A 20,611-nucleotide genomic window follows, 5' to 3' on the forward strand; every position below is an offset into this window, starting at 1 on the left:
TGGCTGAGGCGAGGCGAACTATACACTGGAAGTCATTGAAGAACTAGCGAAAGAAGTTTGGAATACAGCACCACAATTTATAAACAGGCAGATTCTACGTCTCTACACAATTTATTACCTAATACTAAATTAGGTAGACATTATTAAATATTACTGATGAAGATCTTTCAGTAGGTATGTAGTTATTACTCTTAAGTTTTAATTAACCCAAATTAAAATTTTATTAATTACAAGTAGCTGTAATATTTACTACAATTAGTGCAATATAACATATATTGCCTAAACATAAAATGATCAAAAATGAGAATCAAAAATTGTCCATTTGAATCAGTAGCACTGAATAATATAGTAGCACGTGTTTATAAGAAATTAATTTTTTATTTATAAAAATGAGGCGCTACTGATCGGTATTTCCCGCTCAAGTTATTTCCTTAATTCACATTTACTTGTATCTTGTTTATACAGTTGTAAATTTCAATAAATAAATAAGGCATTAACATAAAATTCTGGTTCAATGGAGACCATTGTTAAAAGTTTCTTTTTTAGTTTAAATTTTTTCAAATATCTTCTAAATTATTTTTCATTACATGCAATTTCAATAATCGAAACATAAACAATCAGTCTCACGAAGTTGTATAAAGAAGACAAAATGGAAAAGTAAAATAAAACAATAGAGTCAAAAACTAAATCCACAGACAACCATAGAAATAATGTTGAGGATATACATTAATAACAACAAAGGAATAATAGATAGCAAAGAAAGAAATGTGAAAATAAACATAAACTCCCAATATCATATCCTGAACTTAAATGAATTTGAAATATTTTTTGAGTTTTCATCATAACTTTCTAATAAAGAAATAAGCAAAAAAGGAAATAAATAAATTAATGGAGGGCACCTACGTATATAAAAAAATAAAATAACATCTAAAGATCTGAAACAAAACAATAACGTAAACAAATTATAAATGTTTTGAGGGAAAAAAAATTATATTTGAATAATTTTTAGAAATGTAAATAAAACAATAAAATCACAGCTGCCTCAGTTCAATTCTATTTTATGTTTCCTACAATAACTAATTCAAACAAATATGCCTTTAAAGCTAAAGTATATTCAAAATAAAAATGCCATTCCTTTCATAAAACATTATAAATAATTTTAATTCTGCCTTAATCAGGAAATCATCAATTAAATTATAATAAGGGTATTCATGATCTTTAGTTTAGCATATGCTAAATGGCAAAGTTGTGTTAACGGAGAAATATTTCCTCCTTTTACCATGTTATATAACATAAACAAACGATAAAACATATAACATGGTTGAGTCTGTTAATAGGTATGCCTGTAAATGGAGAATAACGTCATGCAACAGACCAGCTCAGCTCAGCTCATCACCATTTTGTTTGTTGTGTCAGGTTACTTGCTCATAGTTTGTGTTAGTATTGTTTTGGATGTTTTTAAAACTAATAAAACAATGGATTACAATAATAACAATGTAATGACAGTTGGCGGTCGAGCGTAATTCTGACCAAATCACCTCCTTGCACAACCGTTGGCCTAGTAACAGTACTCCCTTACAAAGTACTGAACCCCTGACCCTTCATGGCTTGTAGCGGTTCAGATTTAAACTTTTTTAACGACAGTGGTCAATTAGCTCATCTTGATTCTCTTCTTCACAAGTTAGAAAATCAAGAAAATACTCAGTGGCCAAACTTTCACACAACTTCCACTTTTCACTCAATTTAGGCATGTTGTAATAAATTAATTTTAATCAAACCTGAAAAGTAAACAATAACATGAAGTTTTGGAAGAAAAGGACATAAAATTAGTTGCTCAGAAAATCTGCTAGGAGCTCTTATGCATTTAACAAAACATCAAAGTGAGTTAAATGGAAAAAGTTGTGTTAAACGAAGAAATATTTCCTTCTTTAAGCATTTTAAGACAACATAACATTTAACATGGTTGAGAGTCTGCTAAATGGAGAATGACCTCAACTGACCAGCTGAGCTCCACAACATTTTGTCTGTTTTCGTTTTGATAGGTTAGTAGCTTGTAGTTCGTGTTTGCTTGTGTTATTTTTGTTTTGGATGGTTTTTAAACTCTAATAAAGTAATAGGGGAAAAAACTAGAAGAGGAAACAATGAACAAGAGAGGTGGAGGAAAGACAATGTGACGAAGCTGTTAGAAAATTTTATAATCTCATAAAGATTATAAGGTTACAAAACAAGTTTTCCAGAAAATTTGCCAGAAGCTCCTCTGGATCTAACATATATGTAAAAACCTTTTATATTTTACACATCATGAATACCCCTAATATTTAGTTTAATGAATTTTTTTGATTCAATTAATATTACATGATTTTTCTATATATATCATCTAATATCTTAAAATCAAATTATTCTGGCTTTTTGCTCAGTCTAACTCTGCCCTTTCTTTTATATATATATATATATATATATATCTTATATATATATATATATAAAGTCATGGCAGAATTATTTAGGAAGAAATAAATATTGAAAAAATTCATAATGGAATATGAGGGAATAAGGCCTAATGGAGTAAAACATGGAAAATAAAAACCATGGCAGACACCTTCCTACAACCTTAATATTTGTGAAAATATTAGACAAATAATTGCATAGAAAACACCAACATATACTCATCAAAGTATTTTTCAACTCCCCTCACACTATAACAATATAAAAATTACTTTATTTGACACTTTCTTCAGAAAATATTAATACAATATTTTTATAATGCCAAATTATTGAAAAAAGTTACAAGTTTCTAAAAAAAAAAAATTACGCTTTCTTGGATGCAATGCAATTAATCTGAATAAAAGAATAAGGTAAGACTTTATAAGGAATTATATGCTCAGCACCCAAACTAAATTGAAAAATATTATTTAATGTTAATATATAAACTAAAATATAAGTTTAACAACAAATGAAAATTACACAGGCACACAATGAAAATTAACATTGTTCTTTAGAAAACATAACTTCTATAAAAAAGAAGATTGAATTTAATAAATTTGATGATTATTCAATAAAATATTAAAGATTTTAACTAAAAAAAAAATTATAAATTAGCCAAAATTATTTTAAAATTTATACCATAGAAAAAACTTTTAGTAAATTACAAGGTCAACAAAGATCCATAATATTATTAATATTAATATATACAGATCAAGTGAGCTTTATTGATTTTTAAATATTAGAAATAAAAATTTAATAATCCAGTAAGCTATTAGAACTGAATTTTTAAATGTTCAATCATACTATTTAAAAAAGTAGACTAGTTTTGCTACATTAACTTCAAAATGGCTAAAGATTATTAAAAAAAAATAACATATCAGTTCAAGTATTTTTTGACTTATATTAATGCACTGGAAATATTTCCTTGTAAAATATATAATTCTAATATTTTACCATTATTAGAGTTAGAAGAATTAAAATTTTACAAGTTTTATTTCCATCTTTAAAGGAATTTCTTTTCTTCAGCTGAGAAGAAACAATTTCCACACCACTTATCTTGTGGATTCACTATAACGTTATCCGACGCATTCCACAATTACAGCAAAACTTCGCCCCGGCAATCGGGTACTTGGCACCGCACTCGTGGCAAAACTTTGACATTTCCGCCTTCCCAGTGTCGCCATCAGCTCCGCTCGACCTTGTCAAACTGTCATCATATCATATTCATATCTCCTTTATTTTAATTCAAATAAAATAAAATATAATAAATTTTAACTTCTCTAAAAATAAATGATAGGCTGGAAATATTGGAAATGCAATGAGATGGTACAAAAATTTAATCATTTCACCAGAATGATAACCAAGATCAATCTGTGGTAATGATATACGGAGTATAATTTACTTAGTAGTTGTTAAAAAAAAATAAATAAAGTGTCTTGAAAAAATTAAATCTTATTAAAAATAAATATAGTCGTATCCAACAAAATAAAACAACAATAAACTAAAGAGTACTCTGAACTAGAATCTAGCTATTAAGATGTTATTTATCTTCAGGTTTGACTATTAGATGTATCAATAGAAAAGATGAGAATTAAAGTTAAATTTTGTAAAAATAGACTCTTCAATCATAAGAAACAAATAAAAAAAAAACCTTTTTAAACTACTATTTTTTTAAATTTATTCTTTAACAATCGTTTAGTTTACGAAAGGGTTTGAATACATAACCATAGTTAACTACAAACTTATTATGAAAAGAAGATGGAATGGGTGCAGTCAGAATAACTCAACTAGTAAATAATAAAACTATTTATTACGAACAACTAAAATAATGTAACAGAGAGTATGTGAATAGATAATAAAAATAAAAGTAAAGTAACACATGGCTAAAAATGACAAATACTTGAGAATTAATACAAAAATGAACAAAAAAATTAGATAAAATAAAAAGTAAAGAGAAAAATATAAATAAACAAGAATTAAAAAAAGGTATTAGACAATAAATGAAAATGGAAATAATACCAAATAAAAAAGTATATGAAAAAAAAATACAGTAAAAACTAAAGGCCGGAATATAAGAATAAAATAAAGGTCAAGAATGAATGGAGGAAAGCACAAGAATGATTTAAAGGCGGATGTGAGGAGGCCACAAGGTAAAGAGAGGAAATGGCAGTTAACATCCCCGCTCTCCTCTTATTGGTACCCCCCGCTTTAAATCATTTTTGTGCTTTCCTCCATTTTATTTCCATTACTTTCTGTCCTTCTTTATTTCTTTTTAATTTGTTATTATTTCCATTTTCATTAATTGCCTAATACCTTTTCTTTTGTAATTCTTGTTTATTTATACTTTTCACTGTACATCTAATTTTTATTATCTTTAATTTACTTTTGTTCGTTTTTATATAAAATTTTCACATTTTTAAAGTCATTTTTAACCATACCTTAGTTTACTTTTATTTTTGTAATCAGTTCTCTTATTTTGTTATATTATTTTAGTTGTTTCTATCTTTTTCAGCCCTGAGGAAACCCTGCAAAGCGGTAGCTCATAATAAATGGTTTTATAACTATTTGAGTTCTTTTCACTGCCCCCAGACCATCTTCCAATACAAACTTATTACTTTGCTCTCAATTGTTGACAATCTTGCTCAGTCTAAAATATTTTTAATTTTGTAACTAACTCGAGGTATCTTGGCATTGCAAATTATTATTACTGTAATGAGATCAAATGAATTTAGATTGAAATTTTAAATTAAGATGTAAAACAAGAGAATATAAGAAAGGCAACTTAGTAAAATTAGGTAATTTCAAATTTAAATAACTTTGTACAAAAATATTTCAGATTAATATGAATTTAAATATATATAGGGAAATAAACAACTGATAGTTGTGAAAACAATTTTAAACTAAAACAAAAAGCTAAAAGAATCAGGTAAATCCTATATCCTAAATAACTTATTAACAAGACTGTTACCTGACACAATTTTTCTATTTTTTTTGTTTTAGTTTAAAATTATTTTCACAAGTATCAATTGATTATTTCTCTATTTATATAAATATTTTTTAATATATATTAATCTGCAATATATTCAAATTTGAAGTTACCTAATTTTTCAAAGTTATAAACTTTCTTATAATCTCATGTTTTACCATTTTTATTTAAGAGTTCAATCTATATTCTTTCGATCTTATTGTTGCACAATCCTGATACTTTCCAATCCTAAGTTAACTTAATTAATCAATTACAAAACTTAATAAAAGATAACTTAATTAGTTAATTACAAAACTAAAAATATTTTAGAATAAGATTGTTAACATTTAACACTTAACACATAACGATTAACACGTTGACTGCCGGGGCCGTACCATATACAGCGCAATGAATCGCAACCCGTGTGCTGGGGCTACAACTTATATAGATCAGGTTTTTTTAACCTGGAAAGTGCTCTCTCGATCCTGCCTTAGTCATTTGTTTGTCCCTAATCCATAGGCATTTAGTTTCATCACTACCTTCATGTGAGCAGCATTGGCTCGAGTTATTGACGTTTTTATAAAATATTGCAAACTTAACAGCAAAACCTTAGGACTTTATAAGTTGACTACATTTGTTTTGTTTTTTATGCCTATTACTATTTAAAATTCTATTTGTAAAAAGGTTTTATTTTATATTTAAAAAAAAAATTTAGGCGAAAATACAATTTCAATTAATTTTATTTCTGTCTAGGGCCAATGCCATTGTATGCATTTTTTAAATCTTTCTTTTTTTTTTTTTTTTTTTTTATTAGGTTCAATTACTTTCATTGAAAAGCCAATTTTTGAGTTTGGATTTGATTTAAGTGCCACTTTTTTTTTTCCCTTTGACAACATTTATCTTCATATGTAATTATTCTGGAGTTTTGAAAGAAAAATGGATAAGCCTGTGTTATCAGATAAGAATATAATGATAGTAGGCCTCCTGCCAAGAAAAGGATTTCTGATTCATCAAAAATATTATGAAGAGGGAAAATCACTTCAATGGCACAGATTCAAAATTTATTGTTTGAATCTTGGGAGTCTGAAGATGGGGATTTGTGGAGGTGGATAGTGATTTATGCATCATTTCGTCTAAGATGAAGATGATGTAGATGGTATTGAAGCTATTTTAGAGGAACAATACCAAGAAATATTAGCAGGTATAAAAGCGGTTCCTCGGCCTCAAATCCTACTCTGCCACCTTTTGTATATAATTATAAAATATATTGCTCTGTAATGATTTATTATTTTTTTTTTTTTTTTTGCGGTTGATGATTTGTTATAAATAAAATTATAATTGTAATTTTTTTCTTTAACAAAAAGCTAAAATGAATATAAAAATTAAAATAAAAAGAAAGTGGCACCTGCAGCCTTTTGGCATGGTCCAGTGGCAGTCAAGGTGTTAAAAGTAAAGTAATAAGTTTGTAGTTGACTATGCTTCTTTGATGAATTAAAGATTGGAAGAGCAGATTTGGTGCTAGATTATCAACACTGAATGAATAAATGAATTAGCTAAAATGGATAAATATATTCTACTTTAAAATGATAAGAGTGATTTTATTGGTCACTTAAATTAAAAAAGAAATGTACTTTAATACTGACCTACTATATGCTGAGTCGATACTATTGTTAAGAAACTTATGGTTTCTGTTTTCCATATCTTCATCAGTCTCTTTCTCTTTCCGTGAAGAACTGGAACAAAGGTTAGGTGATGTTTCAGGAGAGGAAGGGGGAGAGGATTTCAACATTTTTTCAAATTCTATCATTGAAATAAGCAATTCAGCTTCACAAGCTTCTAAATTGTCTGTATCACTATTACTACTTTCTCTCTGGGAAGTTTGTTCAGGAGATATTGTATGCGAACCGTACAACATTTGTTGCAAATTTACTTTGGGTTTAACAACAGTTCTGTTGGATTTTGATTCGATAGCAGAAAAAGATCTCTGGAAATCGTCTAAATGGCTATCGGATAGTTTAGAATTGAATGAATTTTTGTTACAATCTACTGAATCAATACTCACGACTGAACAAAGGCTAAGATTACTCAAACTAAAATTTTTACGATTGTCGATTTTGTCTCCAACAGGAGGAAAGTCGATAACGTCAGGGTTCAGATTGTTATTTTCTTTATTGTCAAATTTCAAATTTTCTATAGATGGAGATCTTTTGGGAGAGGAGTACCTGACAAAGGCAGATATAGGGGAAGACTGAATAGGAGAGGAATGATGGATTTCAGGAAGAGAAGTTTTTCCTTTCCCATCATCTGTGCCAAATAATTCAAGCATTTGACGTTCTGCTGATAAGTATGGATTATATTTCTCGGCATCTCTATAGAAAAAAAAAAGAAAAGAAAAAAGGTAAATAAAACTGAAACAGATACATAATTGCAGTAATGGACATAATTCAGTGTGCAAAAGAGGATAAACAGTTTCTCAAAATTGTCTTAAGCATGCAGATGAAAAAGAAAAATTAAAGATAAAATGCTTAAAAAACTTAAATTAAAATCTGTACCGCTAAAATCCATAAAGGGTCAGGGGTTCAATACTTTTTAAGCAAGTACTGTTACTAGACCAGCGGTTGTGCAAGGAGGTGATTTGGTCAGAATCACGCTCGACTTACAGATTTTTACCCAATTAAGGGTACCTAAAAACTTAACAAAAGAAAAAAAAAGGGATCAAATTAAAACCTGTACTGAAAAATGATACTAAATATAGTTTCAATACAGAGCCCAAAAAAATAACTTAACAATTTTTTTTTATGTTTTCAAGCCCTATTTTTTTTTAATAAAGCTAATACACCCACCATAACCATATGAAATGTTAACCAATCCAGTTTTTTTAATCCTATTCAATACAGTTAGTAGTGAGCAGCAATATCATAGTGCCAGTAAATCTTTTATATCAATAAAAAAGAAAGAAAAAAAGCATTTTAAAAAATACTAGGTCATTACAATAAATAATAAAAATAAAATAGAACTACATTATTTCCCCTAAAGCAGAAAACAGTATTTAAAAACAAAATCATAAAAAGTGAATCTTAAAAAAGAAGAAGATATTTTATGGTTATAGTTATTAATAAGCATTTTGCTCCTTTAGATGATTTTAACCATGGTGAGTAACTGTTGGGTATTTTCTCAAGTAGTAACTTACACAGTACATACTTTTCTTTAAAATAATATCACAATATTCAATTATATAAATTGTGCAATGTTTTAAACAATCTATAAGAGATTTTTTTTTTTTGTAAATACATGCAGTAATTCCTCAGTGCTCAAAAAAATTAGAAAGTGGATAATCAAAACTACGAGAATAAGAACAAAATATAAATCCATAGGATTTCAAATTAAATCAACTCACTCAATGGAAAAACGTTTAGGAAGTACAGTAGTTATGACATGTCTGACAACATGTGGAAAACACCTAAAAAATAATAAATATCTTAAGATCTATTTCAGGAAAAGTTCCATTTAGTTAAAGTTCATAGTTTTCAAAATATTCAATCATTTTCTACCAAATAAAATCAAAAATTAACTTTAACAAAAAATTTAGAGTAACTCCTTGACAAATAAACAAGAAAATGTTTAGTAAAATCTTTAAGTATAAGCAATGTATTTCGTTCAACAAAAAAATATTTTTGTCCAAGATTCATCGAAAGATTACTTCATTTTGTAGAGCAAAGTAGCTTTGTACCAATGTGGATTCCACATAGGGAATTCAATAATTGACATTATTATCACATCGCAGCTAATACTTGATAAATGAAGAGAATTTCAAGATACAGACTCATTCTCTGTTAATTTATTTTAAAAATGCATATAACAGCCAATAGACAGGAACTATACAAAGCAATAAAGGAATGCAACATACCAAAAAAAAAAATTCATAAGCATTTTCCACACTACAATGAGCGAGAGAGAAGTATGATGGGGATTCAGGTCGAGCACTTGGAGGACTTTTTGGTCATAGTGGTGGTTAGGTAGGGAGGTGCATCGGGCTACCTTCTTTTCAACCTTGTCCTAGAGAAGATTGTTATAGGTTCCAATATTTAAATTACATCTACAATTATTAACCAAATGTAGTACTAATTTTGGAGTTATAGGTCCAAAAAGAATTGTAGAGGAATCATTCCTTGAGCTAGAATCTAATGCAAGAAGCCTAGGATTATTAATTTTATAAAAGTAGGACTAATTATAAAGTCATTCCTAAAGCTAACCTAAAATACACGCCCAACTGCCCTAAAGATAATAGCTCCGGCAGTTTTCGTTTTTTATCTCAATAAGGATGCCATTGCGGAAAAAAATTGGTAACAGCTTCCTATACCGTATGCATTTCTTGCAAATATCTAAAGATGCATTCCTTCACTGCATTTACAGAGGAAAGAGGAGTACAATTTGGGAATAAGTGATAATGGTACTGCATGACCTGACAAATATGGTTCAAGTAATCAGTCAGCCTATCATAGGTTGGTCATGTGGCTAGGATGAATTATTCGGCAATCCTGAAGAAGATTCTGAGATGCTTCAAGGAATAAGATAGAGAGGACAACCAAGGCTAAGATGGCAGGATAGTGTGGCCCACGCTGTAAGATGGCTGCTTGGAACTTGAAACTGGAAAGTAGCAGCACAAGAATTTGATGCCTAGAGAAGGTTGATCAAGGCCATGACTTGCAAACGAGTCGCAGAGACGAAGAATACAAGCAATGTAAGCATCATCAGTATAATTATCATTATAACAGCCCAAGAAAATTATCAACTTCTTAAAAATATTATTTTGAGGCCAACCACATACATTAATAAACAAACCGTACCAAATATAAGGTCTTACAGCACTCAAAAGCCATGAATGAAGGTACCAATGGATTCAGAATTTCACAAAGTGAGAGGAAATCATAATTTAAACTATCTACTTTATATTAAAAATGATTTAAAACAAGTGGTTTCAAAATTTCAACAGTGATAAGTTGGTGGATCAAAACCAAAACAAAAAGGTTTCAAAGAATCTGACATAGACATCAAGATCAGATCGAAACATTCTTTTGGATCATAACAAGCCTAGCATTTTAAAACCATAAAATTCTTAATAAGTCATCTTTCAATATAACGCACAAGGAACCCTCATCATAGAGGTACACCCTTAATTAATTGTTCTAAATACTGAAGTTTAATATAAAGCTTGTTCTTCCTTCATGTTCTCTTCTCTCTCATTTTAGCCTCTCCTCCTTTGCCTGGGTGTGGTGTAGAATTACTCGCTCGAATTGATTTATTCAACATAAGCAAAAAAATGTTGTTGCTTTGAGGAGATCTGAGAGATCTTCATCTATTATAGACTTTGTTTACATAATAGGGTCCTATATCTCTACTAGTTCATTGGTTGGCCAATAGATATTACGAGTTTGATCTCCTCTTCAAGTTATTCATTATAATGTACAGTTTTGAGGGATCTTCCTCAAAACATCAATGTCTTGAAAAATTATTCCAATGTTACGACACTTTGCCTTTTATAAACTTTATTTATTTTAAGTTACATATTGAAGCAAAACTTCAGCATGTAAGTGGAGTTTCAATTACTACTGGTAATTGGTAGCTACAATTTACTAAATAATGCTTTAACAGTAAAATAATTTTGATTGTAGGAAGATGGTCTGGGTGGCAGTCGAAAAAGGTACAAAAATAGTTCTTTAAGCTCTTTTTGTACTTTTATTATCCATCACCTAGACTATCTTCCAACTATCATCACATACCATCAACTAATAATCTTCTAATAAAATACTTTAATTAAGATAAAGAATAGAATAAAATTATTTATTGTACCACACTCAATAAACTGAATTTAACTATAGTAGCCATCACAAAATAAGAAGAGTCTAAAAAACTAAGAAGTCAACTCTCATTCCAGAACCTACATCACCATTCACTCATGAAAGGTAATGAATTTTTAATCTGTCTTTTCAATGATCATCAAAATACAATTTCTTAAACCAATTAATATGTCTGTACCAATATTAAATAAATACCAATTAAAATAAGATAAGATTATAAATTCTATCAACAACAAACAATTAGCAAATAAAACTAACCTAACGATACCAGTCAATATACTAAAAGCTTTAGAATCAAGATAAAGCAAAATAAATAATTTATTTAGAAAACATATTCTAAAATATACAAACATCAGAAAACCATACATTTATAATTTTAAATAAAAGGAAGATGGTCTGGGTTAGGTCAAAGAAACTCAAATAGTAATTAAACAATTTTATGTGAGCCAACATTTTGCCTCACTTTGCAGGGCTAAAAAAGATATAAACAAATAAAATAAATTAACAAAGTAAGAGAATAAATAACATGAAATAAAAGTAAACTAAGGTGTGCCCTAAATATGCTTATGTGAAAATTTATATAAAAATGAACAAATGTAAATTAAAAAAAATTGATTCATAATTATGAGAGATAGTTGACCGTGAAATGACTTGTATGAGGAGAAGATGGTTGTGGGTGTGGTCAAAATGAAACACAAATAAGTTGATGTAACTTATTTAATTTTGCCAACGTTTCGGCTAGAGTTTCTAGCCTTCATCAGGGCTAAGAACAAAACAATATAACAACCAATAAGTATAGAAAATAAAAAAGAAATATAAACAGAATTACATGACATAAAGTGAATAATTTTCCACTTCTCTCATCACTTCATTTTATAATTCCATTCTATAAAACACTTTATGTCATTCTGTTTATATTTTATTTTTTATTTTCTATACTTATTGGTTGTTATCTTGTTTTGTTCTTAGCCCTGATGAAGGATAGAAACTCTAGCCGAAACATTGGCACAATTAAATAAGTTACATCAACTTATTTGTTTCATTTTGACCGCACTCCCAACTATCTTCTCCTCGTATAAAGAAAATAGAAACAAGATGTACAGTGAAAAGTATAAATAAACAAGAATTACAAAAAATAGTACTAGACAATCAATTAAAACGGAAAGCTGTGTTAATTTTTTTATAAATGTTCACATATTTTGGATAATGTTTAACCATACTGTAGGGCTGCCTATAGCTCAGTGGTTAAGACACAGTCTTATCAAATTGATATCTATTGGGTGGTGCCGGTTCGAATCCGGCCTGGGGAGAGGAGAGGTTGACTTTATTCATTGAGTGGTGGTCCCACAAAATGAAAAACTGCGACCCCCAACCATACTTAGGCAGTATAGGACTCCAATCGGAGTCTTGGCAAAAAAAAAAAACCATACTGTAGTTTACTTTTATTTCATAATTATGAGAGATAGTTGACCGTGGATGATAAATGAGGAGAAGATGGTTGGGGGTGCGGTCAATGAAACAAAAATAAGTATGATTAACTTATTTTAATGTGCCGACGTTTCGGCTAGAGTTTCTAGCCTTCTTCAGGGCTAAAAACAAAACAAGATAACAACCACAGTAAGTATAGAAAAATAAAAAAATATAAAAAGAAAGTATAAACAGAATAATTTTACACATACAATGAATAGTTTTACAAAATAGAATTAATAAAATGAAGTGATGAGAGAAGCGGGAAATAAAATGTATACATATTATTTCCCGCGTATGTATACAAATATATAAAATTATAAATAAAATGTATACATACGCGGGAAATAATATGTATACATTTTATTTCCCGCTTCTCTCATCACTTCATTTTATTAATTCAATTTTGTAAAACTATTCATTGTATGTGTAAATTATTCTGTTTATACTTTCTTTTTATATTTTTTTATTTTTCTATACTTACTGTGGTTGTTATCTAGTTTTGTTTTTAGCCCTGAAGAAGGCTAGAAACTCTAGCCGAAACATCGGCACATTAAAATAAGTTAATCATACTTATTTGTGTTTCATTGACCGCACCCCTAACCATCTTCTCCTCATTTACTTTTATTTCATATTATCTATTCTCTTACATCGTTACTTTATTTTAGTTGTTTGTATCTTTTTTAGCCCTGATGAAGCCCTGCAAAGTGGAGCGAAATGTTAGCTCACATTAAATAGTTTAATTACTGTTTGAGTTTTTTTTATTGCACCCGGACATCATCCTTTTATATATTACACACAGTCAATCCAAAATCTTCCAATTTATAATTTTAATTTGATAAAAACTATATCAATATTTTTTTCTTCAATTACTACAACTCAGCAGAACAGTAGAACAGGCAATATAGGACTTTGAAGGCTCAAAATACATCCCACTCTCCGTGGTAGCCTTACTTATCTGGCTTTTTAAACAAACAATTATAGCGAGTAGATTGATCAATGTATGACATGTCACAATCTCACAAGAGGAGATTATAACACAAAAAAGGGCAATCTTTTCCCGCTGGAACCGCCCCACTAAGACCCCCGGGGAGCAACAGTCCTATTCACTTTTGAAATATTATCTTCAAACGAGAAGATAAGATTTTAAGATAGTTTAATCGAGCAATATTTAAAAAGTGTCTGAAATTGAAAAAGGGCATGAACATTGACATCACTATGTTGGACCGTTGCTAAGTGTTCTAACATGGTAAAAATTCCTACTCATTTTATTTTGTTATAGCTTCTATAAACAAGTTTATTACTTATACCTTGAACATTACAATTATTTTATGAACACACAAAAAAAAATTATATATATTGCAATTACATGAAAAATGGAGTCCAAGAATTTTGATATACTAGATATAATTCTGACTATGAGGAAAACAGCCGAGCAACTGTTACTGAAGGATGACCAAGTGACAATTTTGGACAAACATTACCCCTATGGATGAAACTAATAGTTAAAATTGTCATGGATACGATATTTACTTATCAATGGTTCATTCATGAATACGATATTTACTTATCAATGGTTCATTCATGAATACGATATTTACTTATCAATGGTTCATTCATGAATAAGGGTCGTATCCATGGCAATTTTAGCTATTAGTTTCAACTATAGCTAATATTTGCTTGTCTCTTCCTAGTGATCAGGCACAGGTGAGGGTGCTTCATCGTTGGTCTTACATCATTTTAGTTAGGCAATGCCATCAGTACTGTGCTCCAACCACCTCGATGATTCCCTAAGAACTCATTTTAATACTGAACAGACCCAGAAAATGATATGAATATGTGTATATGATCCCTACCGTTATCAAAACCTACTTAGTAAAATATATTACTCGTATCGAGAATTCCAACCAGGATCATTAATTCAACAAGTGCCTCTACCAAATAAGCTAAATTAAATTAATCTATTAACAAGAAACCTATACAAACCATTTGCAGCCTTCAAAATTTCTCAAAAGAGGCAACTTTTCAAAATCCATCATCTTTTTCTTATTGACCCTCTGATTGAAGGGGGCACGTTTAGATTGAATTTTCGGCAATTTAAATTCCTTTTCTTTGAAAAAATCAGCATGAGGAAGAGGTAAATTGGATACACTAGTCTTAATGGTTTGAAATTCGTTTGATTCTTGGCTGTACTCGACTTCCTCGTAATATTTGTTATATACAGTTTTTGAGGAACGTGTGAAGACAGTTTTTTTTTTCTCATAAGTATCATAATCTGATAAATTCCAATCCGAATCTGACCCCTCAGAGGAGTTTTTAATATTTGAAAAATGTGTATAAGAATCATTTTTCAAATTTTCGTAGCATTGGGAAAAATCAGATTTTTTTTTATTGTTTTGTTTTCCACACTTATCAGACATCGTTTTAGGCTCGTTGACTAAAGGAGGTAAAGTGTTTGATTTATAAATGTCCTTTCTTCTTGATTTTAATAAAGGAATACGTGATGATGAGGACCGTTTGTATGACTGTTCATTTGAAGGAATAAAGGGTGGGAGAGAATCGGCAGACAAAGATTCTTGACTAATGATTGGATCTTTGTTCGTGCTCCTTTGATTTTCTCCACTATCATAACTTGAAATACTGGAAGAAAAACTGTATGTTGCATCTTCTGGGGAAAAATCTTTAAAAGGATTGCTAAATGTTTCAGCTTCAAATGGTACTTCACCATCAAAAGCTGGGCTGGGCTGAAAGGTATAAAATCCATCACCGCTATCTTCCTCAAACTTGATGTCAAGACTATCTTTCTCTGATACGCTCTCATAATTGAAACTGTCTGATCCATGAGGCAGTGTTTGCCAACTACTCACTTTTGGTTCTTCCTCATTACTTCTTTTGAGGTGAGAAAAAATGTCAGAATAAAGTTCACAGCTATCGTTGTAACTGTTAGTATGAGTATTACGGCAGTATGTATTAGGTTTGTAAGAACCATGGTTAAGATTATTATCTGGAGACTTTAGCGAGTACATATTCTTTTTTTCAGAATCTATAAGATGATTACGATCCATTTGTAATCCTTTAAAGTTTTCACATTCCTTATTTCTGTTAGCCATCAATACAAACTCCTCACCAGCTAATCTCAGGATCTTATCTTTCAAAGTTGGAGAATCTTCACATTCGGTTTTCCTTAAATTCGAAGCATCTTCGATCTCATAGGTAGAGTCCAGGTCTCTTTTGACCATTTTTGAAACTTCATTTTCTTTAAACAGTTTTTTTCGAAGTTCTGAATCACTTACAGATCGATATTCAGTTTTTTTTTCAATCTTAGGTGTGATAACACCTGAGGCTAAGCTGGCAACATTTTCAACACTATCATCCTCTTTAATAAACGCCTCAGGCTGATTTTTATCCAAATCATCTTTTAAATCAAGAAGGACATTAAACTCATATTCATTGAACAATGGAATGCCTGAAGCCATTTTTGTACTATCCAAACTGTCCATTTCAACCTTATTTAAGTTCGCTTCTTCCGAAAATTTGTTACTTTGATACCTATCATTTAGATGAGGGTCACTATCATCAAAAATTTCAACACCTGAGTGGACCTTAATTGTATCAAAAAGGTCATTAGTTTTCATATTACCCACATTTTTGTTATCAAAATCAGCGAGCAAATCAGATTCCTTACCAGACTGTTCATTTTCCACAACTTCTTTAATTCTATTTGTTTCTTCCCTCAAAACTTCATTAGCAACATTGTTTTCTTCAACAAAATACATGTCTACATCTAAGGAATGGTCATTTTCCATCTTTCCTATTTCAACATTGTTTTCCTCAGCAAAATATAGATCTGCATCCAAGAAATCATCTTGTACTATTTCCGTATCATTACTGCTTCCAACATTTTGACTATTATTATTCTTTTCATCGATAAGCAGCATTTCTTCTATTTTTTGCCCCTTTATTTCATGTACAATGTTATCATCATGCAAGCCAGTATCAGTAAAATTTTCTTTGTTTTTCTGGTTCGGAGTGAAGATATCAATTATTTCTTGATCAATCAATAAACTGTTATCAGTATCTGTGTATTTATCGTTTGAATCAGGTTTATTAGTGTTGTTAACCACGTCCGATTGACATTCGACACTTACTGTTCCAGAAACTGGGCATAAATCAATCTGGTTGGAGTTTTTATTCGGAAGTGTATTTGAGTTTTTATTGACTGGACTATTGGAAACCTCCATGATTTCTAAAACTCTCTCCCTCCATGAAAGAGATACTTTGTTACAATTTGATATCCCCAAGTCATTTGTTTCTGTTGTTTGTATTTCACAATTTTGAGTTACCAATGGAGCAGATGATTCTACTTTATTGATTAGCAAAGAATTTTTATTTTTGAGAGGTTCTTCCGACTCAGATGTGACATTTGATTGAATTTCAGTATCTGCTGAGTTATTATTATTATTAGTAAATGATTTAACCAATTCATAATTTTTTGATATCCTCTTTTTAAAAATGATCGGACTTTTTTTAAGTCCAACCGTATGATGCTCATAAACTAAAAATCTATTGTCAGGTTCAAATTCAATAGTATATGCCAGATTTTTATTACAACTTTTTGTATAATCAGTTTGGTTATTTGTTTCTTCTGTAAGAGAACTGCTACTATGTGGAGGAAAATTGATTTTCCTGTTATCCATGGGCTGTCCGATGTAGTTATTTAAATTAAACTTGTCTTTAGATGACAATACCTCAATTCCACTTTTGGGAACAACTTTAGAAGGAGTCTTAGACGCCATTGTCTCTTGGATTACATCAGATGAATTATTATCATTTATAGGCTTGAAACAATAGTCTGCCTTTGTTAAATCATGTGAATTGATTTCACATTGAGAAACAACATTCAATGGAGTCTCAGATATCATTTCTTGAACCTCACAAGACAAGTAGTGATCATTTGTCGAATTGAGTTCAACAACTTCACTTTGAGGATGATCATTTATCACTTCAGAATGATTATCAGTCTCTGGTAACTCGGAGGTAACAATTTCGCTTTGAGGGACAGCACTCAATGGAGTCTTAGAGATTATTTCTTGAACCTCACTAGACAAGTGGTGATCACTTAACAATTTTGAGCGATTACCAATATTTGTTGAATTAAGTCCAACAACTCCATGTTGAGGATGATTATTTATCACTTCAAAATGATTATCAGTCTCTGGTAACTTGGAGGTAACAATTTCGCTTTGAGGAACAACATTTAACGGAGTCTCAGATGTTCTTTCTTGAACCTCACAAGACAAGTAGTGATCATTTGTTGAATTGAGTCCAACAACTTCACTTTGAGGATGATCATTTATCACTTCAGAATGATTATCAGTCTCTGGTAACTCGGAGGTAACAATTTCACTTTTGGGGACAGCGTTCAATATATTCTCAGAGTTAATTGTATCTTGAATCACATATAACGAATGACTATCGCTAATTGGCTTGAAACAATCATCAACCTTTATCGAATCAGATATTTCATTTTCACTTTTTGAAACAATGTCAGATGGAGTCTCAGAATTTATAGGTCCCTGAACCACATTAACAAGTTTCAAATTATTAACAGATTTTGAAGAACCTGGTGTAAAACAACTAATAACATTTAACTCTTTGAAGACGTTCACATCAGTATTGTTCAATTTTGGTGGTGATTTTGGATGAGAACCAGCTGCCTTCGATGGAGGTTGAACGATTGTTTTTGAGTTTGTTGGCTTCATCCTGTGGGTTCCCCAATTTACATGAAGTTCTCCAAGCATTCGATAAAAAACAACAATAGTAAATAATGAAGAACTTTATGATGTGCTGCTCTAACAACAAGTTAAAAAATTTTATTTAAAAAAAAAGAAAGAGAAATTGCATTGGAGCAGCAGTCATAATTTCATGAAAATAAAATCATTATCACATATAGAAAGTACCTCTTTTCGATTGGTTCTTTAGAAATCATCCTCGGTTTATTGTTAAAAGTTGGAGTTTTTTGAAGTAGATCAGTCTCATTCATGTCCTTTGGAATAACCCGAGGACCTTTGGTAGGTGGATTGATTTGTGTCATCGTCCTGCAAATAATATTTTAATAAATTAAATTATTATATATTTTATATGCATTCATTTAAATTATGTAGGTATGATCGATGAATATAGGACATATCTTAACAGAAAAATGAATTTATTTATGAAAAGAATCATTACAATACTAGACTAGGGGAATATTGAAATTGAAACATCTAAATTATAGAAAGGATGAATTTCAAACATAATTAAAAATTTTTGACTGCCGTCAAAACAGCCCTGACGAAGCCCTGCAACGTGGGGCGAAACTTTGGCTCAATAAAATAGTAAATTCTACTATTTGAGTTTTTTTTTACCGCACCCGGACCATATTCCATTCATAATTAAAAATATTTGTAGGAACATTTTTTTCAAATTACGGCTGACTGGTAGGAATATTTATTTTAATTCATTTTCCTAAATTATAAATTGCCAGCCAATAAAGGAAAAAAAAATTACAAAATTTCAAATGCGATCGTGGCCCAAGCAATACTAGTCAGATTAAGAGAGTGGTCATACCAAGGAAAAATTTATTTATAAAAAAAATACCTACATTACTTTAATTCATAATAAATCATTCAATGTTCATAATAATTGTAATACAAATAAAATGTGCTATGGAGTAGCACATTGTTACGTAGTAAAAACAAAAATCCAAAAATGTTTATGAACGATTTGAGAGTCAGCAAACAATGAGTACAGACTCACCTCGTGACGAGGCTGTATGATATCTCACTTCATAAGTAGTGAGAGACTAACTTTCAAGGTAATTTTTTGCAGAAAAAATAAATTTGTAGTTATTTAAATGTTGGTCTTACATTATTTGTTTGTTTGAGTTTTACAGGAAACATCGAAGAATGCTCTACTGTACGTCATTCCACCAGAAGAAATCACTGGGTTGGTAAACATGATTCCCAAAGTGATGCCCTGGTTTAGAGGCCCTATGAATGTCTACCAGCTAGTGTACCGCTAAAACAAATCTTCAGATGGGAAAAATTCCTACAAATGAGGTGCTGAGGGGAAGCTTAAACATCTTTCCAACGTGCACTTTCACAATCTGATTCTGATGTAATTGCAAACTCCGAGGAATTTGTAGGAAAAAAAATTCTATTACATGTTACATGTCTCAATTTTTCATATATGTTTTTCAATGTGATTTTATAACTATTGAGATTCAAATAGTTAATTATCCATAAGTTCCTATGTGAGTATTCCTACTTGAATATATCTTAAGTCAATGATATTCATTATCGAGTTTGAAGAACCAAAATGTATCTTGAAAATCGATAAAGTCAACTATTAAAACTGCTCAAGAGGTTGTTGGCATGTTAGTATATGGGAGATTGATGTTCTTTTAATAATTTTAGATCATTAGCTAGTCCCTCACTATAGTGATTTCAAAGATAATGCAATGGCATTGAGACCTGGCGTGTGAGGCCATTTATGTCAAGTGGCCTCTTCCATGGTTAAATCTTGAGAGAATAGTTTAATAAACAATGACGGGTGATTTATTGTCGGCAGAGAGTCGGCGAGGACACTGAGAGCTGAGAGGTGTTGAATCGGGTGAGTGATGAAAATGGGAAAAATCCTCGAAAAACTTATTTTGAAATGCCTATACCCCATCATAGATTCCAATCATATAATCCCAGATCACCAGTTTGGATTTCGAACATCCCACTCCACTATCCAGCAATGTCATCGTGTGGTGGACGTTGTCTCGTCTTCTTTGGAGCGCGGAATGTACTGCGCA

The 20,611-nt window shown here is 30.4% G+C and overlaps 1 protein-coding gene across 5 annotated transcripts in view; it reads right to left on the bottom strand.

Annotated features, from left to right (window-relative positions):
- Positions 1-3,455: 3,455 nt before the first annotated feature.
- The window catches only part of LOC106677134 (uncharacterized protein MAL13P1.304), a 32,383-nt gene continuing 15,227 nt past the window's right edge, over positions 3,456-20,611 (bottom strand). For 4 of the 5 annotated variants that reach the window (XM_067051971.1, XM_014414853.3, XM_014414852.3 and 1 more), the window contains exons 5-8: positions 18,732-18,869; positions 14,758-18,534; positions 7,090-7,179; positions 3,456-3,688 (exon numbers count right to left, since the gene is read on the bottom strand). In XM_067051971.1, the coding sequence (XP_066908072.1) occupies positions 3,550-3,688; positions 7,090-7,179; positions 14,758-18,534; positions 18,732-18,869 (4,144 nt within the window). In that variant the 3' untranslated portion in view covers positions 3,456-3,549. The remainder of the gene's footprint in view (positions 3,689-7,089; positions 7,180-14,757; positions 18,535-18,731; positions 18,870-20,611) is intronic. The other variant, XM_014414854.3, reaches the window with a different exon arrangement.

This window comes from Halyomorpha halys, unplaced genomic scaffold (genome assembly GCF_000696795.3).
Source record: "Halyomorpha halys isolate HHAL.00 unplaced genomic scaffold, Hhal_1.1 Scaffold88.1, whole genome shotgun sequence".
Taxonomy (NCBI): Eukaryota; Metazoa; Arthropoda; class Insecta; order Hemiptera; family Pentatomidae; genus Halyomorpha; species Halyomorpha halys.